Source organism: Ambystoma mexicanum, chromosome 9, assembly GCF_040938575.1.
Source record: "Ambystoma mexicanum isolate Mex_15411 chromosome 9, UKY_AmexF1_1, whole genome shotgun sequence".
NCBI lineage: Eukaryota > Metazoa > Chordata > Amphibia > Caudata > Ambystomatidae > Ambystoma > Ambystoma mexicanum.
Window position 1 is genome coordinate 1,499,931,376 of NC_090931.1, and position 25,695 is coordinate 1,499,957,070.

At 44.3% G+C, this 25,695-nt stretch overlaps 1 protein-coding gene across 1 annotated transcript in view; it reads left to right on the top strand.

Annotated features, from left to right (window-relative positions):
- The window catches only part of LOC138489319 (zinc finger protein 271-like), a 49,362-nt gene extending 37,863 nt beyond the window's left edge, over nucleotides 1–11,499 (top strand). The window contains exon 2 of the mRNA XM_069617019.1: nucleotides 5,371–11,499. Within this exon, the coding sequence (XP_069473120.1) occupies nucleotides 5,562–6,854 (1,293 nt within the window). The 5' untranslated portion in view covers nucleotides 5,371–5,561 and the 3' untranslated portion in view covers nucleotides 6,855–11,499. The remainder of the gene's footprint in view (nucleotides 1–5,370) is intronic.
- Nucleotides 11,500–25,695: the final 14,196 nt, after the last annotated feature.

Here is a 25,695-nt window from a genome sequence, read left to right on the forward strand (position 1 = left end):
TTCCTTTTCTCTGTATCAGGGCCTTCGTGCCAGAGTCTCTTGCTTCAGACGGCCTGATACACCAAAGCAACAAAACAAAACGTCCCTTCTGTTAATCTTCATATCAGGTGATTACCCTTTACACTTGAATCCCCTTCAGCCGGACCCTGATCCGTCTCTGTCGTCAGCCTCCATCAGTCAGGCTCAGACAATCACTCACTGTGGATATCCCTCGGTCGGGTTCAAAATTGTCACAATGTATTTCACTTAGCTTCTTCAGAGTGGGATTCACTTCCCTATTCTTTTCTCTTGACGTCCCTCCGTCGGGTTCACTACTGCCTTTCAATCATCTTTTCATTTGTAATATTTAAAAGTCTTAATGTCTTTTTAAACAATCGCACAATGTTCACGTTAGGTTCCCATCATCCGCGTTCAGACCTCCCAAAGCACTTTTCCAATTTTAAACAGAGACTTCCGAAGGGTGATCGCGTCTCGCCGGGTCACTCGGTTAGCCTCCAGCAAGCGCAGACTTCATACCATCACAGTTCGTACGGTGTTCCCCTCAGCCAGGCGCAAACGCCCATTTCACAATATCAAAAAATCTGCGATGTGTCAAGGACTTTCGATTGTACAAGCAATTTGGCTGGACTCTTGTATGGCCACCTAAACACCTTATACTGGCCTTCCCTGCGGCCTCTTGGTACTCGTAGTTTCTTTACTAACAATGTTTAACACAGTCTTGTTGTTCAGGAGACGGGTACCAGCCAGGAGACCTTCGACTGAGCGCCCACGTGGTGCCAGAACACTCTATCTTTGGTACCAAGTTTGTTAAAAAAAGACCTCTTGTCTATCTTCTTAATGTTGCCACTGCAACCTTGAGCCTAACACAGTCCGGTCGACTATCCGGTTCTTCCGGCTCAGTGGCTGTGCTGGACTAGTTGGCGGTTCCTTTGTCGCTGGAGTCAAGGACGGTACCACGATGGCAACCACATCTCCCCGCTATCAGTGCAGTTTGGCCTTGCTCAGAGTGTGCTCTTGTACTCTGTCTTTTATCCCTATCGGGAAGAGAAAGGGTAGTCAGGTGTGTGTAGTTGTCGGGAATTGCCTGACTCTGCCTGACCTTTGTGTTCCGACATGTCAGGTAAACGCTGGGGTATTAGTCTGTTGTAGTTCACGCTGTGAGAAAGTGTTTGTATAGGAAAAGGGGGGGATAGTGTTTCTAAGTATCCTACTGGGAAGGATGGCGAAAAAGTGTCATAAGGAAGGGGATACCACGTGTCACCCTTAGGTGTCCCACTTCCATCCAGGTGATCCTCCCTCACTGGTCCATCCTGAGGAACTAGATTCAATAGCGGTGGCTGTGTCCTGCCCACCTGGATGACAGTTTACCAGGGACTAGTGAGTGAGGCATCTTCAGGTTTCTCACACTTCCCAGGTACTCTGGGGTAGAGGGTCCTGTAGAAAACGAAGCAGAGCAATTTTGAACATATTTGTACTGGGATGTAATATACAAGATAAAGTACACCAGAACCTTTCCCTTACATGTTGCCCAGGTGGGGGGCAGAATCTTCCCACAGTATAGCTAGCTACCTTAAATAAACCATTCTGCCAATGTTCCTAATTTAGCATGCCTTTCTACAGTAATATCTGCCATTATCCAGTGCTTTATGATTCCCATGCTTCTTAATAACTGTCAGTGTAATAAGGTGAAGGGCGGGGTAGAGACCACCACTGTTGTATTTTATTTAAGCACTCTATACTGACACAGAGCTTAGGGTAAGCATATCTCAGGACAGTACCCTTTCTGTGCCCTTTGATACTAACAGAGGGCTTAAGCAGGGATGCCCACTGCCCCCCCCCTATTGTTCACTTTATTCTGAGTAAGTAGCGGCCCTTAGAGGCATACGTAACCTTCCACCTCATTACGCCAATGATGTACTTCATTGTATTACATATGCAGATGATACAGTCATTTTAGACCTAACACCCATAGAGTTGCAACGCTCATTAGAGGCCCTCAATGTTTATGCAAAAGAGCTGGGATTGAGCCCCAATCCTACAAAAACAAAGATAATGATTGTTGGAAAAAAGGCGAATCAAGTGTTACCTTTTCACTGGAAGTTAGCTGGGGTACCCCTGGAACAAGTGGAAGAGTACAAATATTTGGGAGTGAGTATTACACCTAGAATGACCTCGGCACACATATACCAATCCATTGGTAATAAAGTATGGAAGCAATGGTTGGTCTTAAAGAGAACCATATATCTCCATGGGGGGCGGTCTATGGAGACGAAGATCAGTGCATATAGGTGTTCTATTATCCTGTATGCTCTAGAGGTTTTTCCCACGTGATTAGTTAATTCGCTCCCAAAATTGGAGGCAAAGATTTTGCGAGCCCTAGTAGGTCTACCGTCAAAGGTACCAGTAGATACCATACGGCTGGAACTGGGGCTCCCTTCTCTGATGTCATTTTGGAGATTGGCGGTTTACAGGTTGTGGGCAAAAATTCAGTTTAATGGGGCGCAGGAGGTGACATTACTGAATCTCGCAGCCTTGCATGCTGGATGCTTCTCCAAAAGTAGATGGTACAGAGAACTGGCCCTGCTGGTATCTTCCTACTTTAGTGAATTAAGTATAGATGCCCCTTTTCTCTCCTGGCAGGAGTTCTACCTGGAGCGGAAAACTAATATGAATGAATTATCCCATAAAAGGAGCATGTAATTTAAGAATATAAATGAATTCATCTTTTATAACACACTTAATCCTGGAGACCAGTCTCTAAGCAAAGTACCGGGATTCAAACCTGTGTTGCTCTGCCTTGTCTTGCTTCCAAGACAAAACGCTTTGCCCCTGAGCTATCCTCCGGCCGATATAAATGCATATATATTGACCAGGCTGCAAGACTGACTCCTCCTTAAATAACAAAAAAAGCTTCCATCTGCAAATGCCCTACCTCCCCTTTGGGACTGGTCATATGTAGCTCATTAAGTGGGTGCACCTGGTTCAACCAGCAGATTAATGTGTATCTCCAATGACCTTCCGCGGTGCTCCCAGTAGTATTTCTGCCAGCATGGCCATGGCCAGCCCCTCTTTAACTTTGGCCTAATAAGTGTCTCTATGATATACTGACCTGGTTGCAAGTCTAAATAAATCTTGTGATGTTTCACTTTAAATATGTAATCTTGAATGAACGAAGTGAATAGATAACAGCAAAAGGGTTTATGAGAGACGCGAGAACTCCTGTGAGAAGAATCCCTTCTGAAAACATTGCATCTAGTATTCATTTTAAATGGGCCTTTTTAAAGACCCTCAAAATGCAAAATTCAGGACCAGTAAAAAGAGTAATTGTTCCAGATGCCAAGAAAAGGGAATATTTGCACATGTTCTCGTAGAATGTGAAAGGATGAGACACTTCTGTTACTAATGTTGTAGAAATATCTCAGGGCAAGATTAGCTGCCATCCAAGAGCACACATTTATTTTTGTCATTTTTGTGCAAACCATATTAATATTGGTAACCCATTGGAATACAGGAAGGATTGCTGGAATAACTTCCTGACCACAATGACGCGGAAAGGGATTGGGTATTGTGGAGGCTGTAAATTGTAAGCTTGTCTGAGATCCTTGGGCCGGATATCCTGGGAAATTGTTGGAGAAATGGGTAAGATCCGATATGGAATAGAGAATAGAGATTCCAGGCAGGACATGGATCCGGTTCAGTGCAAGGGATCTCTTTAGATTAAATTTGATTTGGTAGCATGGAGGGAGGTCGGACTGTGACATCAATTATTAAATAAGAAATGTTTTTAGAAATGGGAGGTCTGAAAGGAGGTCTCTTCTGTCTAAGGGTGAGCTTGGGTAGATTATAACAACCAGGCTTTATCTTCTTTTCTACCATCTGATGCAACTATCACTTGCTTTGCACTTTTGTGTACCTTGGCAGTACTTTTGCAGCACTTGTCATCTATGTTTGTAATATCGGCTGACACACGATGCACCCTTTGCTATGATGCACACACTTTTATCTCAGCGAGTAGCCAGAGTAGAATTGATCTCTTTTTTCCACCATAAAGTTTTTCATTCTTCATTTATAAAATAATACATTGTCCAGAGGTTGCTTGCCCCTGCCTTCCGATACACATTTGGCTGTTCTCTCTAGCACCATACTCCACATTCACTTTCTTCCCCCACACTACTATTGACCTGTATTTGACATCTGAATAAGCACTTGAACATGCAGTTTTGAAATATTTACTTGTGTTTTATTAATTGAATGTGTGTTTTGCATGATAGCGTACTGTTTGACATGAGTGATAGCAGAGGGGAGAGCACGCATCCAGTATACCATCGTGCCACAACATAATCACTAATAGTTTTGTGGTGTATCGCATCCAATAAAAGGCATTAACAACTATTTCCTTTCCCAAATGCCTTATCCTCCTGCTGTGACATCACAGTAAAAGATTATGGAATTCATTACCAGCTGCAGTAACATCACAGGAGGGGAACTCACTGTTTACTCAACCTGCCCTGGGTCGCCTAAGACTCGAAGGATGAACCCTGGCCAAATCCCCTACAGTGCAAGAGCCGTGATTCTGTCTCCTTCTGAGAGCTGTGGATCCTGAGATCATCATAGAATCCTCAGATCTTACAATCTATCAGATTTTACGATCTCCTGCACTCCCAGGGAGTCACACCACTAGGGCGGTAGTGTGGATGGTGAGGGAGGAATGGAGACAACTATTCCTCATGGGGGTGGCTTGCTTTATTTTGTGTGTTGTGTATAGTTCCCCCATGCCTTGCCACTCCACCCCATGGAATGCTGGTCAATAGGGACACTACAGGGGTGTAAAAAGTTGGGGGCAACATCTATCAACTGCAGCATAATTCCACTCTGGTGTTCAGAGACAGCCCGGGTTTCGCTCTCATTGTCTATCAGATTTCACTCCAAGCCCCTACTTAGAGTATATCCCTGCAGTCGATAACTCCACCCTTTAGTAAATCTATGTTCAGCCCATGGGTGTACTCATCATCCACGGTGTGGGGAGGGGGACATTTGATTAGAAGGTGTTCAGAATATTGCACATATAAATCTGGGGCATATTCCCCCAGCAAGTATTTATTGTCCATTTCTCTCTGCTGATTGGTGAGGGCTCTGGAGGGGCTGTATTTATATATTTATTGAGGAATGGACTGACCTGAGTTTTCAAGCCTCTGCTTTTCACTCTTAAATTTCATCTGAGGGAAGACACTAATGGCTTCACTCGGGATCACTCAGTGAGTTTGTGAGTGGGGAGTAAAGTTATAATTAATGGCTGTGCCCTGAGTCTATTGATATTTAGTCTGTACAGTGATATGAAATAATATGTGGAACCTATGCTTCTTTCAACAGAGAGTAAGCAGCCATGAGATGCGTGTTCTGGAGAAAGTCCACAAGTGCATGGAATGTGATGAGCACTTTAATCAGGAATCACATCTGAGAATACATCAGAGATCCAACACTGGAGAAAGACCGTTCAAGTGTTTAGAGTGTGCGAAAAGCTACACTCAGAGCTCACATCGCACCAGCATTAGAAGAGCGATATGAGTGAGAAGCCCTATGAATGCACACAGTGCAAGAAATGCTTCAGGGACCGCTCATCTCTCATCACACATCTTAGGATCCATACTGGGGAAAAGCCCTATGGGTGCGCAGAATGTGGTAAGCACTTTAATTGCGCACCAAACCTGAAGACTCACCAGAGATCACACACCGGAGAGAAACCATATCGGTGTACAGAGTGTGAGAAAAGCTTCAGTCGCCACTCCGCCCTGAGCAGTCATCAACATATCCATACTGGGGAAACGCCCTTTGGCTGTACGGAATGTGGTAAACGCTTCAATTGTGCATCAAACCTGAAGACTCACCATAGATCCCACACCAGAGAGAAACCATACCAGTGTACGGAGTGTGAGAAAAGCTTTACTCAGCGCTCAAATCTGTACCGGCATCAGAAGATCCATACTGGAGAGCGACCATTCCAGTGTACAGAGTGTGAGAAAAACTTCACTGTGAGCTCAGCACTGCACCTCCATCAACAAAGCCATACTGGAGAGCGACCATACCAGTGTACAGAGTGTGAGAAAAGCTTCACTGGGAGCTCAGCACTGCACCTCCATCAACAGAGCCATACTGGGGATTGGCCATACCCGTGTACAGAGTGTGCGGAAAGCTTCACTGTGAGCTCAGCCCTGCGCCTCCATCAACAGAGCCATACTGGAGAGCGACCATACAAGTGCACAGAGTGTGAGAAAAGCTTCATTCGGAGCTCAATTCTGTATCAGCATCAGAAGGTCCATACTGGGGAGCGACCACACCAGTGTACAGAGTGTGAGAAAAGCTTCACTGTGAGGGCAAATCTGCACCGACATCAGACGAGCCACACCAGGGAAAAGCCACATGTATGCACAGAGTGCAAGAAAAGCTACAAGGACCACTCAACTCTGATCAGGCATTTTAGGATTCATACTGGGGAAAGGCCCTATGGGTGCACAGAATGTGGTAAGCACTTTAATCGAGGATCAACCCTGAGGATTCATCATAGATCCCACACTGGAGAGAAACCATACAAGTGTACGAAGTGTGTGAAAAGCTTCGCTAACAGCTCAAATTTGCACCATCATCAGAAGAGCCATACTGGGGAGCGACCATACCAGTGCTCAGAGTGTGAGAAAAGCTTCACTAAAAGCTCAAATCTGCACCAGCATTACAAGAGCCATACGAGGGAGCGACCCTACCAGTGTACGGAGTGTGAGAGAAGTTTCACTAAAAGCTCAACTCTGTACCACCATCAGAAGATCCATACTGGGGAGCTGCCATACCAGTGTATGGAGTGAGAGAAAAGCTGCACCAAGTGGGGACATTTGTACAAACATCAAGAGACATACTGGGAAGTGACCATATCCGTGTACAGAGTGTGAGAAAAGCTTTAATAGTAGGACGTGTCTGTACAAGCATCAGAGAATCTATACAGGGGTGAAGCTCTATGAATGCACAGAGTGCAAGAAATGCTTTATGGCCCCCTTATCCCTGAGCCCCCATCTAAAAATCCATACTGGGGGGAAGCCCTTTGGGTGTATGGAATTTGGCAAGCACTTTACTCGGGCATCAAACCTGAGGTCTCACCACAAATCCCACACTGGAGAGAAACCGTGTGTGGGGAAAAGCTTCAGTCATGTCTCCAAGCTGCACAATGGTGCCGCTAATGGATGCAGACCCGTTAAACCCATTCCGCCTCATTACGAGGTCCCCTCACGGGACCCGATGTGGACGTCTGGTTTTACCAGACCTCCTTACCGGGTCCCGCGAGGGGACCAGGGAGCTAACAACGGGCCCGTCGTAATCAACCCGTTGTTAGCTCCCTGCACCCATTCCCATTGAGCCCTATGGGGGCTCAAATGGGAATGGGGAAGGTCCGGGCCCAGATTCCCTGAAGGAGGAATTTCTGGGCCCTCCAAACACGGAATGGCCCGGTAATTCCCGATTCAGGGAACCTGGACCTGGACCCAGTTTTGGTGGCAGCCATGCCCTTTTCAAGGGCATGGCTACCGCCAAAGCCGTAATGAGGCCCAGTGTCTAAGCCCCCTCAATCCAGTATCAGTCTTGAGGCAATATTGGAGACCACACGCAAGATTTTCGACCAAGGATGGTTGCAACAGTGCTGAGCCTTCATAAATAAACCCTGTTCCGCTCTAGTGCTACGCCTTTGTGAACAGTAATTACTGGCCCACAAAAGCAGTTATCAAAATAGAAACAGCCCTAAAAGCTGCTGGGTTGGACATGGTGCACACAGTGCAGGACGGTGAAAAGAAACTGATTTGCTCCAACTCCAGATGGTCCATATTACCCCATTATGCCCTGATTTTAGGTTCTTCCTCTCTATCGAATATAACTGGGAAATACTAACCCTAGTAGAAAAAAAAATAATGCAACAGAAACATTAAGAAAATAAACCTACAAAGAAGACAAGTAGAGGGAGCAGAAGTGCAGTGAAGGATGCAAAGTACTACTGAATAAACAGCTGCTGTTGAGGAATTAGCACATGAATGTCAACAGAAATGGAAACCGGAGCCTAATTATGAGATTCATGCAAGAAAGGATGGTGACGTCACACAACTCATTACATGGCCTAGGAAAAAAGGAAAACCAGACGCTGCAAATTCTGCTATTCTTATATGTTATGTTAATTTATACCGCACACGGCTACTGCCCAGGGGCATTCTCCAGGCACTCACGTGGTTCTGCAAGAAAGAGGACTGGGTTGGCTCATGAGGGTGGAGGGATAGGGTGGGTCCAGAACCAGTAGAAACAGGCGCCTCTGTGTGTGTTGGGTTACAGATGGGTGGATTGCCTGCACTGGCTTGTTGTATACGGAAGGGTGAGGTCCAGTGCCTGGGATGTTGTGTTGTTGAATGTCAGTTATGTTGGGTGTGTTTGTATGTAGTTTGGATAGCCGATGGGCATGTATATTAGAATGAAGGTGTGTAGGAAGGAGCAGGAGAGGGGTGGTTAGTGCATTGGGTACTCAAAGTTCTTCTAGGTGGATAATCTTCACAATCCTATCTAAATGTAACACAGTGCTAATTTTCTCAATTCTCTCTAAATGTGACACAGTGTTCGTTTTCACAATTCTATCTAAATGTGAGGCATGCCTAAAATTCTCAATTCTGTCTAATTATGACATATTGCTAATCTTCCTGAAAGGTCTATCGTAACACATTTCCTACCCCAAAATACATTGTGTGCAACATATCTCTTTCCCACAACCTACATCTAAATCCTGCATGATGTCTGCCCTCTAGTGTTCATGTAGGTGCAACATTTCCTTCCACAATTCAGTACAGTGGCTAGCTGTGAAGCTTCTCACAATGGCTGACTGTATAGGGTGGCACAATTCTGCACAGATGCTATGTTAGCATCGTTTACATGGCAGTAGTAGTGTAAGAATGGCTAGGCTTCTGGAGCTCAGCAATGGTTGTGCTTACTTCCCGTATTGCTCAATGAAGGCTCTTATAGGGCGTGACAATGTTCAACACAACCTAGCTATGGTGAAGAACACAGTGGCCAACTATAGGGCACAGCGCAGTTATATCTCAGAGCGCAGCAGGGGAGTATAAAGGCTGTACCAACAGTTTGGCTGTGAAGTTGGGCTACCTTACTTGATATAGGCTTCCTCTCGAGTATAGCTAACTTACACCCTAACACTGAGTGCCAAAATGGCTACCTTACACAATTAGGCTAGATACTGATGGGTAAAAAGAGTGGTAGTGTTTTACTGAAGTACAGTAAGTGATAGCAAAGTAACTAGATAGCAAAGAATGGATAATATATTCATAAAAGACACGACTGAGCTGGAGACCAAGGCACCACTATGCATTTAGCAATAAACAGTGACAATATTACATACTGCAGTAATTCCAAGTATTCAGAAGGTATTTTTAGGGTCCAGGGCCCAATTAAACCATAGAGAATCTGAGGCAGTAAAAAAGGACACATGAAATTAAATGTATCGCATATAATAAAAATGTTATCGCACCTAGTAATTTGTTTCTACCTCGTATCCAGAATATAATAATCTAAACCAGCATTTTCATATCCTCTCTCTGAAACGAGATGCAAATGCACGCGGAATAGTAGTTCATACTGCTGCTGGTGTTAGGGAGGAATAATTGCACAGAAGGGTTGCAAATTACCCTTGCCCACTGTGCCTTGCCCTGCTCCTGCTTCATTTAGGCAGTGAATGCCTCTGTCTCCAGGCATTTTAATGTGCATCCTTTTCTTCAATATGGGGTGCATCTTGTTACTGAGCATGGGGGAGCGGGGCACTTTGGAATAACTGAAAATGCACCTTCTGCCGTACATTTGCAGAATTGTGCACCAGAATCTTGAATGTGTACCGTGATGATGCCCACATCCTGTTGTCTTTGTTAATATGCTGTTTCATATGGTCCCCAAAGTGAAGGGGTGCGTTGCCTCCTCATTTGAGGGAAGGGCTTTTTGGTCAAGAATTACTTTTCAAAGAGAAACCTTTGTCTTCCTCAGCGTTCTGCAGGTTAGAGGTTGTTCCTTTTCATATGTAGGGGCCCAAACAGTGGACTTCCCTTTCACTGTTCCATTCAATTTCTTGAGGATAGTTTGACCTATCCTAAATCTTGGGAGACCTGGATAAATCCACATTAAGCGCTCTTCAGTGGCACCACGTCATGCCAGGGTACCTTTTGTGTAAGAGTTATAAATATATAACATAGAAAAAGTACCCAGTGAAGAGATACTTGGCACATGCACGATTCCCAGAATGGTAGCTCAGGGGGTTGCTCACTTGCTGCAGGAATACATGTGTAACCAACATCACAACTGCCCCTGAAAGACGGGTTAGAATCCCTGTGAAATCCTCTCCTGACTCGCTCTTCAGACTTCTGTGCTGCAGCAGTATATTTATTCCAACAGTTCATAAAGAGGAGGTGTCCAAAGCATGGTGTCTTACAGGGTTACACACACAACCATTACTCTGCCCGTGTATAAACATGAGAAGCGGTTGAGCTGCTTAATAAAATCTAGAAGTCTTGAGGTGAAATGAGAACTACACCCAGTCTTGCACCATCCATGGACCCCATTTACCAGAATATTGCACAGAAGATATGACTCACGTATGCATCTGGGTTTGGGCTTAGAGAATATTGTGGGGAGGTGGTCTCTGTTATTCTGAGCCAGCAACCTCTTTCACTGCCAGAGGGACTTCCAAGTTGCAAAGTCCTGCACTCCAGTGTGTTTGAGCCAGAAATCTCCTGCAGGACTATAGGAATTCAAGTCCCAGAATGCAGCTGCATAGCACCCAGTCTCCCCACCCAGTTATGACTAACATTGAGTGCCTGAACAGGACTGATGTACCGAAGACAAGTCTCAGCATCTGTTGCTTCCAATTACATCTGGATGACAGCCTCATCTCCCCACTCATTAATGCCTAGCATGGAGAGTAAGAAGAGGATAAACCAAGGACGAGCCACAGCCACCATTTCGTGCACAGATGTTCTCCCTCATGTTTTCATGGCGCAGGGTTCTGTCGCTGGAGGATATCGGACAGGAATCGTGTGACTGGCTTCTCCGAATACATTCACTAGTCTATGATTCAAGTCTCTGGAATTAGAGTTGTGGACAGGTGTAAAAATGTAAAATTGTGGTTAGCCACACCAAAAAAGTCCCTTGCCCCCTCAATTCTCTAAATGCACGCAGTGCACCGATTCTTACTCGCCAGTGGCGAGTGCAACTTTTGAGGCTTGATTGTGGGTCGTAATCTGTCGGGCGGCTAAACAAAAAAAATCATATTTAGGTAGAATCAGTCGTTCTGGCATATTGATTGATTTCTTGTGGGTCTCTTCTGTGTGTTTATGTAGTTTCATAAAAAGAATTATATAAATGTGTGGGGTATTACATTTTTAAAGTATGTTTGATTTCTGAAGATCATTAAAGTTTGGGCATTCCATATTAGAGTGTGTCTTCTGGAGATTGAGTTTACACCCAGAAAATGTATTTAACTCTTTGTCCAATGCTGAAAGTGATTCCTTTGAATTATCAATTTCCGATGTTGTGACCAATACATATTATGCACCTGGGAGAACACTCCTATTAAATGATTGAGAGTGAAGTAGAATTCTAGAGGTAGGCCCACGCTTCAATATTGTCTCCTCTACATTCTATTTATCTGTAAGTCTTTGACTTCGGGATAATGGGGGTCCTGATTCTTAACATCCCCCCTGGTGTTAAACACTGTTCTCTAGGCACAGAATGGTGCTATCAGTGTATTTATTTATTTTATTTATTTACTCGCAAAAGTATCCGTTCCCCTAACAGGTTCTGTAGACATCATGATAACACTCATCAATTGTTGTTGAAAATGAATGATTGTGTAGGTCACTGTTCCGCCTCACCCTGGAGTGGTGCCGTTTGTTGTGGTGCATTGCAGTGCAAATATCTCAGACACTGTGCATCCTATGGCCTTGGAAAAATGGTTTTCCAGGTCCTATAGGCACCTTGAATTTTGTTCCTTGTGTCGGGACTGGTTGAGAAAGAACATTTTTTGTTTCCCTTCCCGGTGAACATGGTTTATGTCTTGTCCGCAGGCACCATCTCGCAAAGATTCTCTGCAAAAGTAATTTCACCCCATGCTGCAAAAATGTGGAAACTTCTGGAATGCTCCCTGCCTTAACCTTTGCCTTTCAGGTCCATTCGCCTCTCATTTACTATTTTGTTTCCCTTCCCAGTGAACATGGTTTATGGCTTTGTCGATAGGTCATAAACAAATTGTAACTTTTGCTGAAATCCGGGGTGAAGGGTTGGGGTGTCCAAATGTCATGTAGCCAGTAATGTCCGAAGGGTCCTAACAGGTAACTATGCAAAATGTGGTGCAGATTGGTGAAACAGTATGGAATTGTATAAGGAACAACGCTTCGCCAAGCTACAAATCCTGCAACAAACCCACAGACAAATGTTAATATATATATCATTGATAAACTTTGTTAGAGGGACATTATAGTTTAGTTGCACTAATAAAAACCTAACAAAGTCAGTGAAAAATCTTTGTTAAAGGGACGTTATGCTTAAGTTCAACTAGTAAAAACCTAACAAATTCAGAGGAAAAACTTTCTTAAAGCGTTATTACTAGAGGAACTTAACCATAACGTCCCGATAAAAATGTTTTTTCACTGAATTTCATGGGGTTTTACCAGGATACCCTTAATTTTTCTACATGACCCTTACATCATACTCACCCACCTGCCCCCAACATGGTAGCCACAGAGTCTGTGGACTGTGCAACTGTCCGCAGACTTCGGACAGCATTCACACTACCCAAAAGCACAGGAGTTACCTTACATTGTTGTATCCTGCAACGGGCAAAGACATGTACTTAAAAAAACAAGAGATATATGTACCACATCCAAAAAATATATAGGTGTACAAGTTCTGTACTTAAGAAACCAGAAGTACATTTTCATAGGTTGCACAACAAAATAGAATGCACCAAGCACAAATGTGAACTGTACATCTAACAGTATTACCTCAGTGCAACCTTGCGTACACACTCTCAAGCAGCTCACAGATACTCAGAAGAAACCCTTACAAAATGTAGTAAGTAGACTATGTTTGTTTGTTGGTTTGTTTATTTATAAACAAACATAGTGTACTTGCTATTTGTTTCTATAACATTACAATTTATTTTATGTACATTACTTGTAACAAATAGCAGTATTGCTTTCTTTGAACAGAAATGGTAAGCACCCTTGAGTGGTTAGAACAACATTTCCCCCATGATGAAATGAGTGAAGCAAACAACTCTAATGATACTGAACAAATTTTTAAACCTGAAAAACTGATGTAAAATGTTTCACATGTTACTATAACATGGTTTTCTTTTTAACAGTAAATAGTGCAAATGAAGGAATTGCCTCTGAAGTACTGTTAAATGACCAAGAAGATGGGCAAATGCAGCCCCTAACTCTAAATGTAGAAAATAGACTACGAAACCTATCTGCAAAAATTGATGAATTGAACAATAATTTTGTACAGTTTATGACATTTGTTAAAAATCATGTCAAAGAAAATATCCGATACCACTGCCCCACTTGTACCTGTGCCCATTCACCCTGTCTCAACCAATCATCGCCATCAAATTCCCTAAATCAAAGACGCTGCGATGAAGCCTCAATCCCTTCCTCCCCTAATGAACAATCTGTAGAAAACCTCAATTCTGCCATATATGTTTCCCATTCTGCTACCCCATCCCTTTCCTAATGAATTGTATTTGTTTGTCTTAATAAATATGTATGTGTGTTACTGTTGGTGCGTGTGTTTTTTTATTTCTTCAAAAAGCCCCAGTTGGAGTCCGCGGACAGCGAGACTGTCTGTAACCAAAATGGGGGGTCCCCGGACACCATGCCTGTCCAGAGATGTCCACCAAGTTCTGTCACACTTTTAATTAGTTTAGGGGACTCCGTCCCTGTTCTGCAGACACCTGGACGCATGCGCACCTCATCCCATTGTGTCCCCGGACACTGCACCTGTCTGCAGATGTCTGCCAGGTTGTATCGCACTTTTAATTCGTTTGGGGACTCCAGGCCTGTCCTACGGACACAGACACGCATTTGCACCTGATCCCATTGTGCCCCGGACAACGCGCCTGTCCGGACCTGTTTGTTCGCAAGCGTCACACTTTTAATTAGCTCGGGACACCACCCCTGTTCTATGACAGTGGCATGCATGCACACCTGATCCAATTGTACCCCTGGACACAACGCCTGTCCGGACCTGTTCGCTCGCATGTGTCAAACTTTTAATTAGTTCGGGGACCTCACCTCTGTTCTACGGACATTGGAATGCATGCACACATCGTCTCCCACGCAATAGGTGTCCGCAGGACAGCCGTCCTATCTGCGGTCGTCTGGGGACGTCATCATGTGACCGCACCCGTGCTGCGAGTATCCGTGGACACTGTGCTCCTGGGCGGTTTAAAACTGCGTTTGTGGCCAAACCAGGGTGTTTTAAGCCGATACCTCACTCTTGCAGAGGTCCCAGACCATGGGCCTCATTACGACCCTGGCGGTAAGCGAAAAACGATGCCGGTAAATGATTACCGGCATCATTTTCCGCTAGGTCCGATCATGACCCGTGACCATTAACTACGATGCCATTAGCGGCATCGTAGTTAACGCTCCCGCTAACTGCACCAAGGTCGCGTGCACGCGACCTGCCATGCCGTAAATAGCGGCATGGCGCAAAGCTAAGCGGATCATGACCCAAGCGGACATGCACCTAACGCCATCACAAAGGCCGTTAAGTACCTTACCGCCATGGTGCTAATTACGCCATCGCGAACCAACCGTAAATGGCCATGTAAAGTGAACCCAGCTGCCACAGGTGCACATAATCAGCACAGGTGGAGGCAATACAGACTCAGGAAGTACAAAAAGAGCACACCCCACCCCTTCCCACACCCAGTCACACTCCACAATGATACCAATAGGACTAGCAATGTTGGGGCTGGAGGACCTGATAGCAATGCAAGTGCTACAACAACAACAACAACAGGCAGCACAGAGGAGACGCAGGAGGAGAAGGAGGGCAAGGCAGGGCCAGCAAGCCCCACCAGCACAGCCAGTGCCACCACGCAGGCAGCTCCCAATCCCACGCATCAGAGCCAGTCCATTCAATCTCACTGCTGAGCAGATCCACACCCTGTACCGTTTGGACCGGGACACCATCACAGCCATCGTAGACATGACACACGACGACATCGTCAGCATGATAGAAACACCAACCGCCATCCCTCCCCTGCTGAAGGTAGTGTCTGTACTCCGCTTCCTGGCCACAGGCACCTACCAGCACACAGTGGGGCACTTGCATGGCATTTCACAACCATTATTTTCACGTACACTGATCCAAGTGCTCGATGCCCTCCTCAAGCACACAGACGACCACATCGCATTACCACGGACTGCCCAGGAGATTACAAACACCAAAGTGGGTTTCCATGCACTAGCCGGCATACCTGGTTGCATTGGTGCCATCGACGGCACCCATGTGGAATTGGTGGTTCCACATGCCATGGAGGTACCGTACCGCAACCGTAAACTATTTCACTCAATCAACGTGCAAATGGTCTGTGACTCCAACAGGATCATCACACATTGTTGTGCCCGATTCCCCGGAGCAACCCATGATTCAATGGTCCTGAGGAACTCCACAATACCACGCTGCATGGAGTGACATGCAGGCCCAAGATCCTGGCTACTCGGTGAGTCTAATGTCATGACCATGGAAATGTGAAGTGGGTAGGTGAACGACGTACCAATGCATACTCCACCTGGCTGAAAGGGGGGGGGATGATGCATACTCCACCTGGTTGAAAGGGGGGGAGAATGATGCATACTCCACCTGGCTGAAAGGGTTGGGGGAATTATGCATACTCCACCTGGCTGAAAGGGGTGGAATGATGCATACTCCACCTGCCTGAAAGGGGGGGGGGAATGATGCACACTCCACCTGGCTATGAGTAGCAGAGACACGGAGCCAGATCATACCCTAAAGCAAAACAAACTTCACCCAACACCAGTAAACCCAATGCCTGATGTATGCAGCCCTACCATGTGAATGAGGTTGTGTCCCAACAATGACACAACCATCTGCAAGTGCATTGTACCAATTCTGACCACATGGACTACAACGAAATGCACCTACATGCACGTCACCAAACACCATCAACCGAAAGGCCTGTCCCCCATAACTGCGCACGAAGGAGGCACATGACGGACAGAAACATCAACACACCATCACACAGACAGCAGGGCCCCAAAATGTCCCTATAAACATCAATATTGCTCACTGGGGTCATGATGAGGCCGACAGCAATGATGCAATGATGTGAGCATTGACATCACAGGACACGTGCCAGGCCACCAAAACAAACGGCATGAACGAACACAGTGGATGGGCACTCACAAGGCACTTGACCCCCCTGCATACATTGGTTGATGGCATGCAAAACAGGCCATGAGAGCCATGAGCATATACCGGTCGCATAGTGTGAATCAATTAGTGCATTTAGAAGTGGTCCAAAGTAACAGTTGGATGCAAGCCATCGTGGCACATCAAGTTTCGAATTAGACGTCATGACTGACACATACATTCTCGCCCACATACAGGTGATGCAGGCTATCCCCTGAAGAGGTGGCTCCTTACACCATTCCGGAACCCACAGAACCAGCACGAGGAGGACTTCAATCGTGCACATACACGTGCCCGTGTGGTCATTGAGCAGGCATTCGGCCTATTGAAGGCATGGTTTCGCTGCCTCAGCAGGTCTGGTGGGGCACTCCTGTACCGCCATGAGAAGGTGGCAAAGATCGTCATGGCATGTGTCATGCTACACAATATGTGCGTCAGACGAAATGTGCCCCTGCCCCCTGACGCAGAACTGCAACCACCTGACGATGAGGATGAGGAGGGTGCAGATGGGGCCGCACCTCATGGAGGAGGTGATGCACATGAGGGGTGTAAAATGCGTCAAGATATCATCAACCAATGCTTCTAGCACACACGGCTGGTGTGTATGGCATGGAGACGGCACTTGGGGCACTGTGTGTGTCGGGGACATGCACACTGTGGACTGTACACCAATAAAGCACACATACGCAATGAACAATGTCCACACATTTGATTTGTGAAAATGTGTATTTCAAATGTGAATTGTTGTGACACACCCACTCCCCCCTCTCCCCTGAACACCCCAACACACCCTGTGACTAAGTGGCTAATGTTGCTTGATAACGGTGGGCAGCCGCTATTGCAAGCCCCCTCTCCCGGTTCCCGGGGCACCCCTGCCTGTGCTGCGTCGGTTCCTCCCCGATCGGCGGATGGGGCTGCTTTGGGTGGAACTGACAGCAGAGGAGGTCCCTGCCTGCTCATGTGCACACATGTCCCGAATGGAGTTGGCTAGCTCTGAGAACACGTGCCGCACGGCGGCAAGTTCCGCACACATGTCCTTTGAGGAGGACTGCATTTGAGCCGTCAGGGTCTCAGTGCTCCGCTCCATTTCAGCCCTCAGGGTCTCAGTGCTCCGCTCCATTTCAGCCCTCAGGGTCTCTGTACATTGTTCCATAGCTGCCCTTGTTCCCCCACATTCTGCAGCATGCTCATTCATAAGCGAGGAGAGTTGTTGCTGGCGCGTGATTATCTCCTCCAGGGAATGTTGGCTTTGCTGGCCCATGCCTATTGCAGATGGTGTTACGAAGGGGCTGCTCCCCTCCTGCTGATTTTCGACAGGGCATGGGGTGGATGGCCAGTCCTCATCTTCTGAATGCCCCTGTGTGGGATCCTCACGGGGGCTGCTCTGGGACAGACAGGGGGAATGATGGTGGTCAGTGGGGGGGGTCCGACATCGGGCTCCTCTGTGTCACTTTCAGAGCATGCTGCAATGGCAGCAGTTTTGCCTATGGTACTGCTTCCTGCAGAACCTGTGTCTTCTGTGGCGAAGATTGTGGGGATGTGTGGTGCTGCTGCTGCCATGCTGCCTGCTGTGGTGCCTGTCAGTGGCCCGGCCTGTGTACTGGCAACGGATTTCGGCTGCTGCGGTGTCTTGATCACTCCAGCTGAGGTGGAGGGTGTTGGCACAGTGGTCTTGGCCCTCTTGGCTGGTGTTGTGACAGGGGTGTCCTCATCCTCGGGGTTGGAATTTGAGCCTGTGGTGGAGCAAAGGAGGGAGAGTGTTATTGATGGGTCTGCGGACATTGGAATCACGATGACTGACATCATTTTGGTTACTAGATGCAGCACATTTGAGGCAGGGGCATGCAGGTTGTCTTCTTTTTTTGTGGCTTTAGCATGGAGGTATGTGGGTGCCTGCAGTTAGGGTGTGCATACTACATGTGTACAGGGTGGAGGTCGGATGTGGCTGTGGGCAGTCTCCTGCTGATGTGTTGCATTTACACTCTAGGGCAACATTGTGCTACACATGAATGGACTTCAGTGACTATTGAATGGCTTGATTTGAGGCACCTACCCGCATCGCCTGATGTCGGTGCTCCTCTCTCCATCCCTCCTACCCCTTCTATGCTCTCCATGCCGATTGTGGAGGCACAGATTTTCTCCCATGGCTGGAGTTTGATTGGCGAATCCGATCCTCCCCCGGTTGCCAGGCCCAGGTTGCGGTTTGCGGAGAGGATGCTCCTGATGCGGAGCCTCAGGTCGTCCCACCGCTTTCGACACTGCTGTGCGTTGCGGGGTACGGTTCCCACCGCACTGACCCGCTGTGCCACCAGGGCCCATATGGCCTTCTTCTTGGCAATTGCCGGCCTGGTCATTTGTGTGGAGAAGACCACCGCCACATTCTCCTGGAGGGTCTCCGCCAGCATAATGAGTTCCTCCCGAGTGAAGCGGTCCTGCCACTGCCGATCGCAGGCTTTTTTTTGACAGCTTTTGGCATTTTGTAGTGGGAAAATGGGTGGGTAATGGGTTTTGACAGATCTCAGGGTTGGATGTAGAGTGGTTGGGGAGGATGGCAATGGATTGTGTTTTTAAAGATGGCCGCCATGCTCTTTCCCATTCCTGTGCGATGACGCTACTTCCGGTTCCCCTTATTTACGGTGACTGCTAATTACGGTGACCGCTAATTACGGTCGCCGCTGTGATGGATGGCGGTAGTGCACCTTGCGCGGCATACGATGCCGGTAGGGGCCGTTTTGGGGTCTTTTACGGCATGGCGTAGTTTACATTACCGCCATGGCGTAATGCTCGTGCGCGATGGGTCGGAATGTGCCGGACTTTACGGCATCGCACCAGGGCGTAAACGTTAATTACGCCATGGCGGTAATGTTGAAAACTTACCGCCTGGGTCGTAATGAGGGCCCATGTCTTAGTTGATCTAGCAACTTTTTTATAACTTTTGGAACCCCCTCTGAAGTTCGAGGAGTCTGCAGCCCCTCTAAAAACAAGTGGAAGTCACTCCGCAAATGGACTGAGAGTAACACAAGAAGCAAATCTTTTTTAGGATTATCCAACAATAAGTCAAAGTTTGCACCTCCTGATGAACCGTCACATGGAAAGAATGGGAAACACGTGTTGGGGAGAAAAACAATTTTTGTCAAATAAGGAGAAATTAATCAACTTCATGAATATCCGTAAGGTTGAATATAAACAATCCTAAGAACAATTGAAGGACTTTGGGAAGCCAAAGAACATTTTGAATGAAGCCAATTCAAATTGGACCAAGTGAACTAATGAAGTAAAAACATAAATTGAATGAAGGTAATTCAATTTGATGTTTTGTTACAAAATTAAGCTAATCTAAATTGGAATAAAATTCTGAGGTAAAAAAGTAAACATTGAATATTGTTTTCTTTTGGAAACATCGGTACAAAAGTGGAAGCGCAATATAATCGGATTCTAAAAAGTTTATTTTCTACTAAATTCAAAGTCCTGGTCAACCACAGCACATAGAGTCCGACACTGCAGCCCACATTGAACATAAAACATATTATAACAAAAGGAGAAATGCCAAGTGCTGCCAAAGGCTGAATCTACCTTATCAACTCTTACAAAGTGCACCAACAGGCAGACTCCTATTTCAAAATATCAAATTTAAAAAACAAAGTAACAAAAATGTTGAAAAATTACTCAAATCGTGATCTAGAGGCTAAATTGTTATTTTCAGGGCATATACAACCGACAGATGAAGCAGAAGGAGTCCCTTCACAGTCATTAGGAAAACTTTTTATACAACAAGAAAAGATACTTAAATTGGAACTATCGAAATAATGGGAGATCAAGACATTAGAAAAATATTTACAAGTAGGCCGAATTCCACGCGGTCTACTCATGTATATTCCCTCCTTTCGAAGAAGACGATATAGAAGGTCTCAAAGATTGGGAAGATCTACTTACAAACACCTCGAAGGAGATGATCAATAGACTTATACACAATGCAAAACAACTACACGACAAATCACCCAAGGAAATCACAAAAATTTAAGAAGATATGAAGCTACTAATATACCAGAAATAACATTAAAAAAAGATCACATTTTGGATGATGTTATAGACCGCTACACCAAAGAAATTAAAATAAAAAAACAATGGAAGTTCATAAGGGATGAAATGGACTACAAATTTAAAAGAGTTTATACATTCCACAAAACATTGGGCAAAAAAAACCTACAAACCAACAATACCTCGTCAACCTTCGGGCTCTCACCCTCAACAAATAACTCCACAATCTTCAGATACAGATTCAGTAAGTGATATTGTATCTTTGTTGTTATAATGTAAAGCGTTTTGGCGTAAAGCGCTATATAAACACAATAAACATAAACATGATATAGATGAAGATGCTATACCACAAGTATCAATAGACAAAAACCAAACAGACAAAAGAATGTATACAGTACAAACAAATGTGCAACTACTCAGGAGTAAGTCGAAATTGGAGAAATACATCGACACAAACTCAAAACCCAGGAGGGGAAGAAGGGGACAAGGCAACATAAACAAACCAAGGAGACAAAAACATAGGAGTGAAAACAAGATCCAAGAATCAACTACCACCGCAGAAAGCTTAGTGGTAAACTTAACACAATTTGATTTAAGCGCGACGATGCCTCTGGGCTGTTGCACACTCAAGAAATGCAAATAAATAATTAAATTGATCTTTCACCTCATCTAATTACAGCCCTAAATAAAGGCCCAACTTTCTGCCCAACCAATAACTTTTGGACTATTTCAAAACAACAGTAGACCTTTTCCATTTATGTAGGAAATTGAAGCTTAAGAAATATTTGCTCAACAATACAGCAAGAACACAATCATCCAGTGGAATACTTGCATCAGAGTGATCAGTTACCCACGTAGAAAACCTGGTTGATCTCTTTATCATTGCCACAAGATATTCACACTATGCGCACATTTGCAGAAGAACAATACCAAGATCAAAATTTGTTCCAATCTTAGGAGCCAAGAATTCTATAGGTATCTTCTTCAAAGCCACACAACTAAATCTCAGAGAAATATATTTAAAAGGAACCAAAAACAAAATTTGTCGTAATTTGAATCTCCAACAGAAACAAGCCGTACTCAAACTCAAAGCCGATCGGAATATAAGAGTCAAAATTGTGGACAAGAGAGGAAATAAAGTGTTGTTCAAAACAGAAGATTATGTTAAAAAAGCAACCAAACACTTAGATAATACCCAATGTTACCAAAAACTCAATCACAATCCTACACCTCAGCTTCAAGAAGATGGAATCTGATGAGTACATTTTGGAAAGACAATGGATTACTTACAGAAGAAGAACACCTCTACATGCATATCTCCTCTCCAATTACATCAACCATCGACTTCATACCAAAAACCCATAAACCATTCACAGATTTGCCCCATATCGACCCATAATCAACAGTATTGGATCACTGACGGAAAGAATATCAGAATATATTGATAGACACTTACAACCACTGGCAGCTGGATTATCTTCTTTCATCAAAGACACCAAGCGCATAATTCAACAACTGGAAACAATACAATGGGAACCATACTATTTGCTGGTAACTTTAGATGTTTCAGCTCTGTACACCAGCACTCCTCATGAAAAGGGACTACTTACAACACACTATTTTTTTTTAATGAGATTAGTGTCATTTTTTTAACAAAACCTGATGATTCTGGAAATGCTCAACTACACTTTGACAAACAATACCTTCAACAAACAGCTCTACACACAAATACAAGGAACCGCTATGGGCGCCAATTTCGCACCACCCTATGCCAACTTATATATGGGACATTATGAGTTGGAGCTTGCATGGCAGCATACAGCATTTACCAGTCAAAATAACGTGGTCTACTGGGGTCGATACATAGGCGACATCATAATGATATGGAATGGAACAGAACAACTAATGGAATACCACAGTAATCTTAATACCAATACATACAATTTACAACTAACGGTACAACAGAGCCAATCAGAAATTGACTTTTTGGATCTTTATATCCAAAACAACACTATTCATACCACTTTATTCTTCAAACCAACCGCGGTTAATAGCATATTACATGCTTCAAGCAACCACCCAATCCATGTCACCCAAAATATACCATATGGAGAAATGTTAAGGCTGAAAACAAATAGTACAACACAGGAAGAATTTGAAAACCAAAACAAGGACAAGAGAAGATCTCTTACAAAATAAACCTAAGTCACATAAATCGGAAGAGCCGGACAAAGTAAGATTCATAATGACATATAGTACAATCATGTGATAAAACAAGCATTGAATACAATTTGGAATATACTAAAAGCTGATACTGATTTCCAACACATATTGGAAGATCAACCAAGTATCACTTTTCGCAAAACAAAAAACCTAAAATAAATGTTAAGTCCATCACACTTTTACCAAAAGCAACACTAAAAAATTGGGTGTACGACAATGTGGTTGCGACAGCCTGTACACGGTAAGTACAAATGTGGACACTGCCTAATGTGCAAATATTCAGACAATGCAAAGAAAAGTATACAAAAACCAAATGGAATAGATATACCAATAAAGGATCTAATAAATTGTAATAGCAAATACATTATATATGGGATCAAATGTATCTGTAACCAACTGTATATAGGAAGCACTATAAGAAAACACGCATTGGAGAACATATTAGAGCAATAACCAACCAAGACCCTGGATCACCATTAGCATCACACTTTCAAGAATGTCACCGCATAGAAGAAATTCTTTGGAATAGAAAAAGTAACACTACCACTAAGAGGAGGCAACTAGGAAAAAATACTAAGAAAACGTGAATCATATTGGATATGCACTATGGACACCAGTTATTCAGGTTTAAACACAGACTAAGAACTGTATTACTTCTGCGATCCCCTCGAACAAAGGTAGAACAAGTGGAGGATTGGCTATTGGGTCACAAGCAAATCTGTCAGCAAAGATTAATGTGGGTCCGCAATATGTCCTCTCAGCAGTAATTCAGACTTCCGCCTCTTTATTTAAGAAAATGACATTTTAAAAATAATTAGGGAGCTGTTATTGCAATGGGACGAGTAAAACCCAAAGGGAAGTATTATGATTGCTGGGGACCTGAATGTTCAACATTTTCATTTAGTAAACACAGATGTGTGTTCCTGAGCATGGAAAGGCAGCAGTTAATGAGCACATTCGATTTAGAATGCCTAACTCATAAAATAAATTATTTGGCCATAGGAACGTGCACCTGGTCAAATGGTATTTGTTACTCCAATATAGATTATGTCATTGTTAATTCAGGCAAGACTGACACCTACCATCCCATTAAATTGAAGAAAAATGAGGTAAGGGACCACACAGCCCTATCCTGGCAGATCAGCATTCCCACTCTAGCCAGACGAAGCAACCTACAGAGTCAATAACCAGGGTAACCGAATGAGATGGACCACAGTAAAAAATAAAAAAATAAATAGTCAGCTGTCAAATGAATGCAAGAAAGTCCCACCTCAATGGGATAAAGAGGAATGGGAGTTAGACATGCTATTGGCAACAAACCCCTTTGACATATATATCCAAATCACCTAAGGGGGCCAGCCCCTTCCTCGCCTTGAAACTAAGCAGGGTCGGTCATGGTTACTGCATGGATCGGCGACATGCCTTTTGTTTTCTTAGTTGTGAATATCTCATAACACGCTAAGAAAACACACACAGCATTCGTGTTTATTCCTTTTAAACTGTGCTACTGTCAGTCCTTGAATGTTTTGCAATAAGCAACCATTTTTTTGTATTCTGTGAAATTGCATTCTGGTATTTGTACTCTGCCAGTCAAGAATGGGGGGGAATAATGCCACAATTGTACACTTTTGCCTAACATAGTTCCATAAGGATTTATACATTTGAGTGACACTATGGTATGTGTACTTTTCAAGTTATCTTTATAAAGCAGAGTATTGTTGAAAGCCAGACATGGGTTGAGGAGGGGAACTGATGAGAGGGCAAGCAAGTCATGACCCGGTAATGCCCGCGCTCTTCATGTTTATTGCTTAAATGTATGTGGCATCTGTGAACTTACGAAGGAAATTTGACAACCAAGGTAGCTTTTTCAAAAGAGTGACTTCCTGGCAAATGGGTTATACATGGCACATTTGCCAAGTTGTCAGGTATTCTCATGTCGAGGCTACATATTGTTTTTGTGTTTCTGATGGCGTCAGTATATCTCAGAATCCACCGGTCCACTGGTGGTGTAGATGGAGTGGCCCACATATGTATATAACCTCTACATGCACTTTTGTTTTGTAAACTTGAACATTCCAATGTGAGACGCTATTGCTCGTTTACTTTTCAAGACCGATTCTGAATCCTACATCTGGACACCCTAATAGACATTAATTGGGCATATGTAAACCATAAATAAACATCCTAGCACATGTATTTAGCAAATGTGAATTTAGGAAGGAGATTTGACAAGGAAGGTAGCTTTTTAAAAAAAAGTGACTTCCTGGCAAATGGGTCATACGTGGCACATTTGCCAAGATGTCACTAATTCTTATGTTAAGTCCAAATATAGTTTTTGTGTTTCTGTTGGCATTAGTACATCTCAGAACCCACCAGTGGTGTAGATGGAGTGTCCAGCATATGTAGGTAGCCTTTTAATTTGTTTTCACTTTTTCTCTCATAGGACTACTTGGGTTCGATGGCCTGTGTCAGGTGAACTTTTGAGTTCATCCCCTTGAAGCCTCAAAAATGCATTAACAATGTACATTAGATGACAGCAATGCCATGACACTAGTGAGCTCCAATATGAAGTTTCAGCAATCTAAGTGCTTCCTTCACCGAGAAAAACACACATTTCTCTCTACGCCACCTGCGATGCAAAGTGTGAAGTGCGAAAAAGTTCAAAAATGTTTTGTAAAATCCACTAAATGGAAAGAAAGACTGTATTTAGGGCATTAGAACAAGCTGCACTGAATGTCTATCTACAAATGTTTAAAAAACTGAACAGGAAAACAAAAAATAAATCTAGCATCGTATGCAGTGCTGGCACCTTTCAACCTTTTCAAATGAAAGGGGCCTAGAGCCTCAGGGGGCCCACTGCAACTTTTCTCATGTTGCCAATCTGCAAGCTTATAATACAGCAATAGATTATTTAATTTGCTG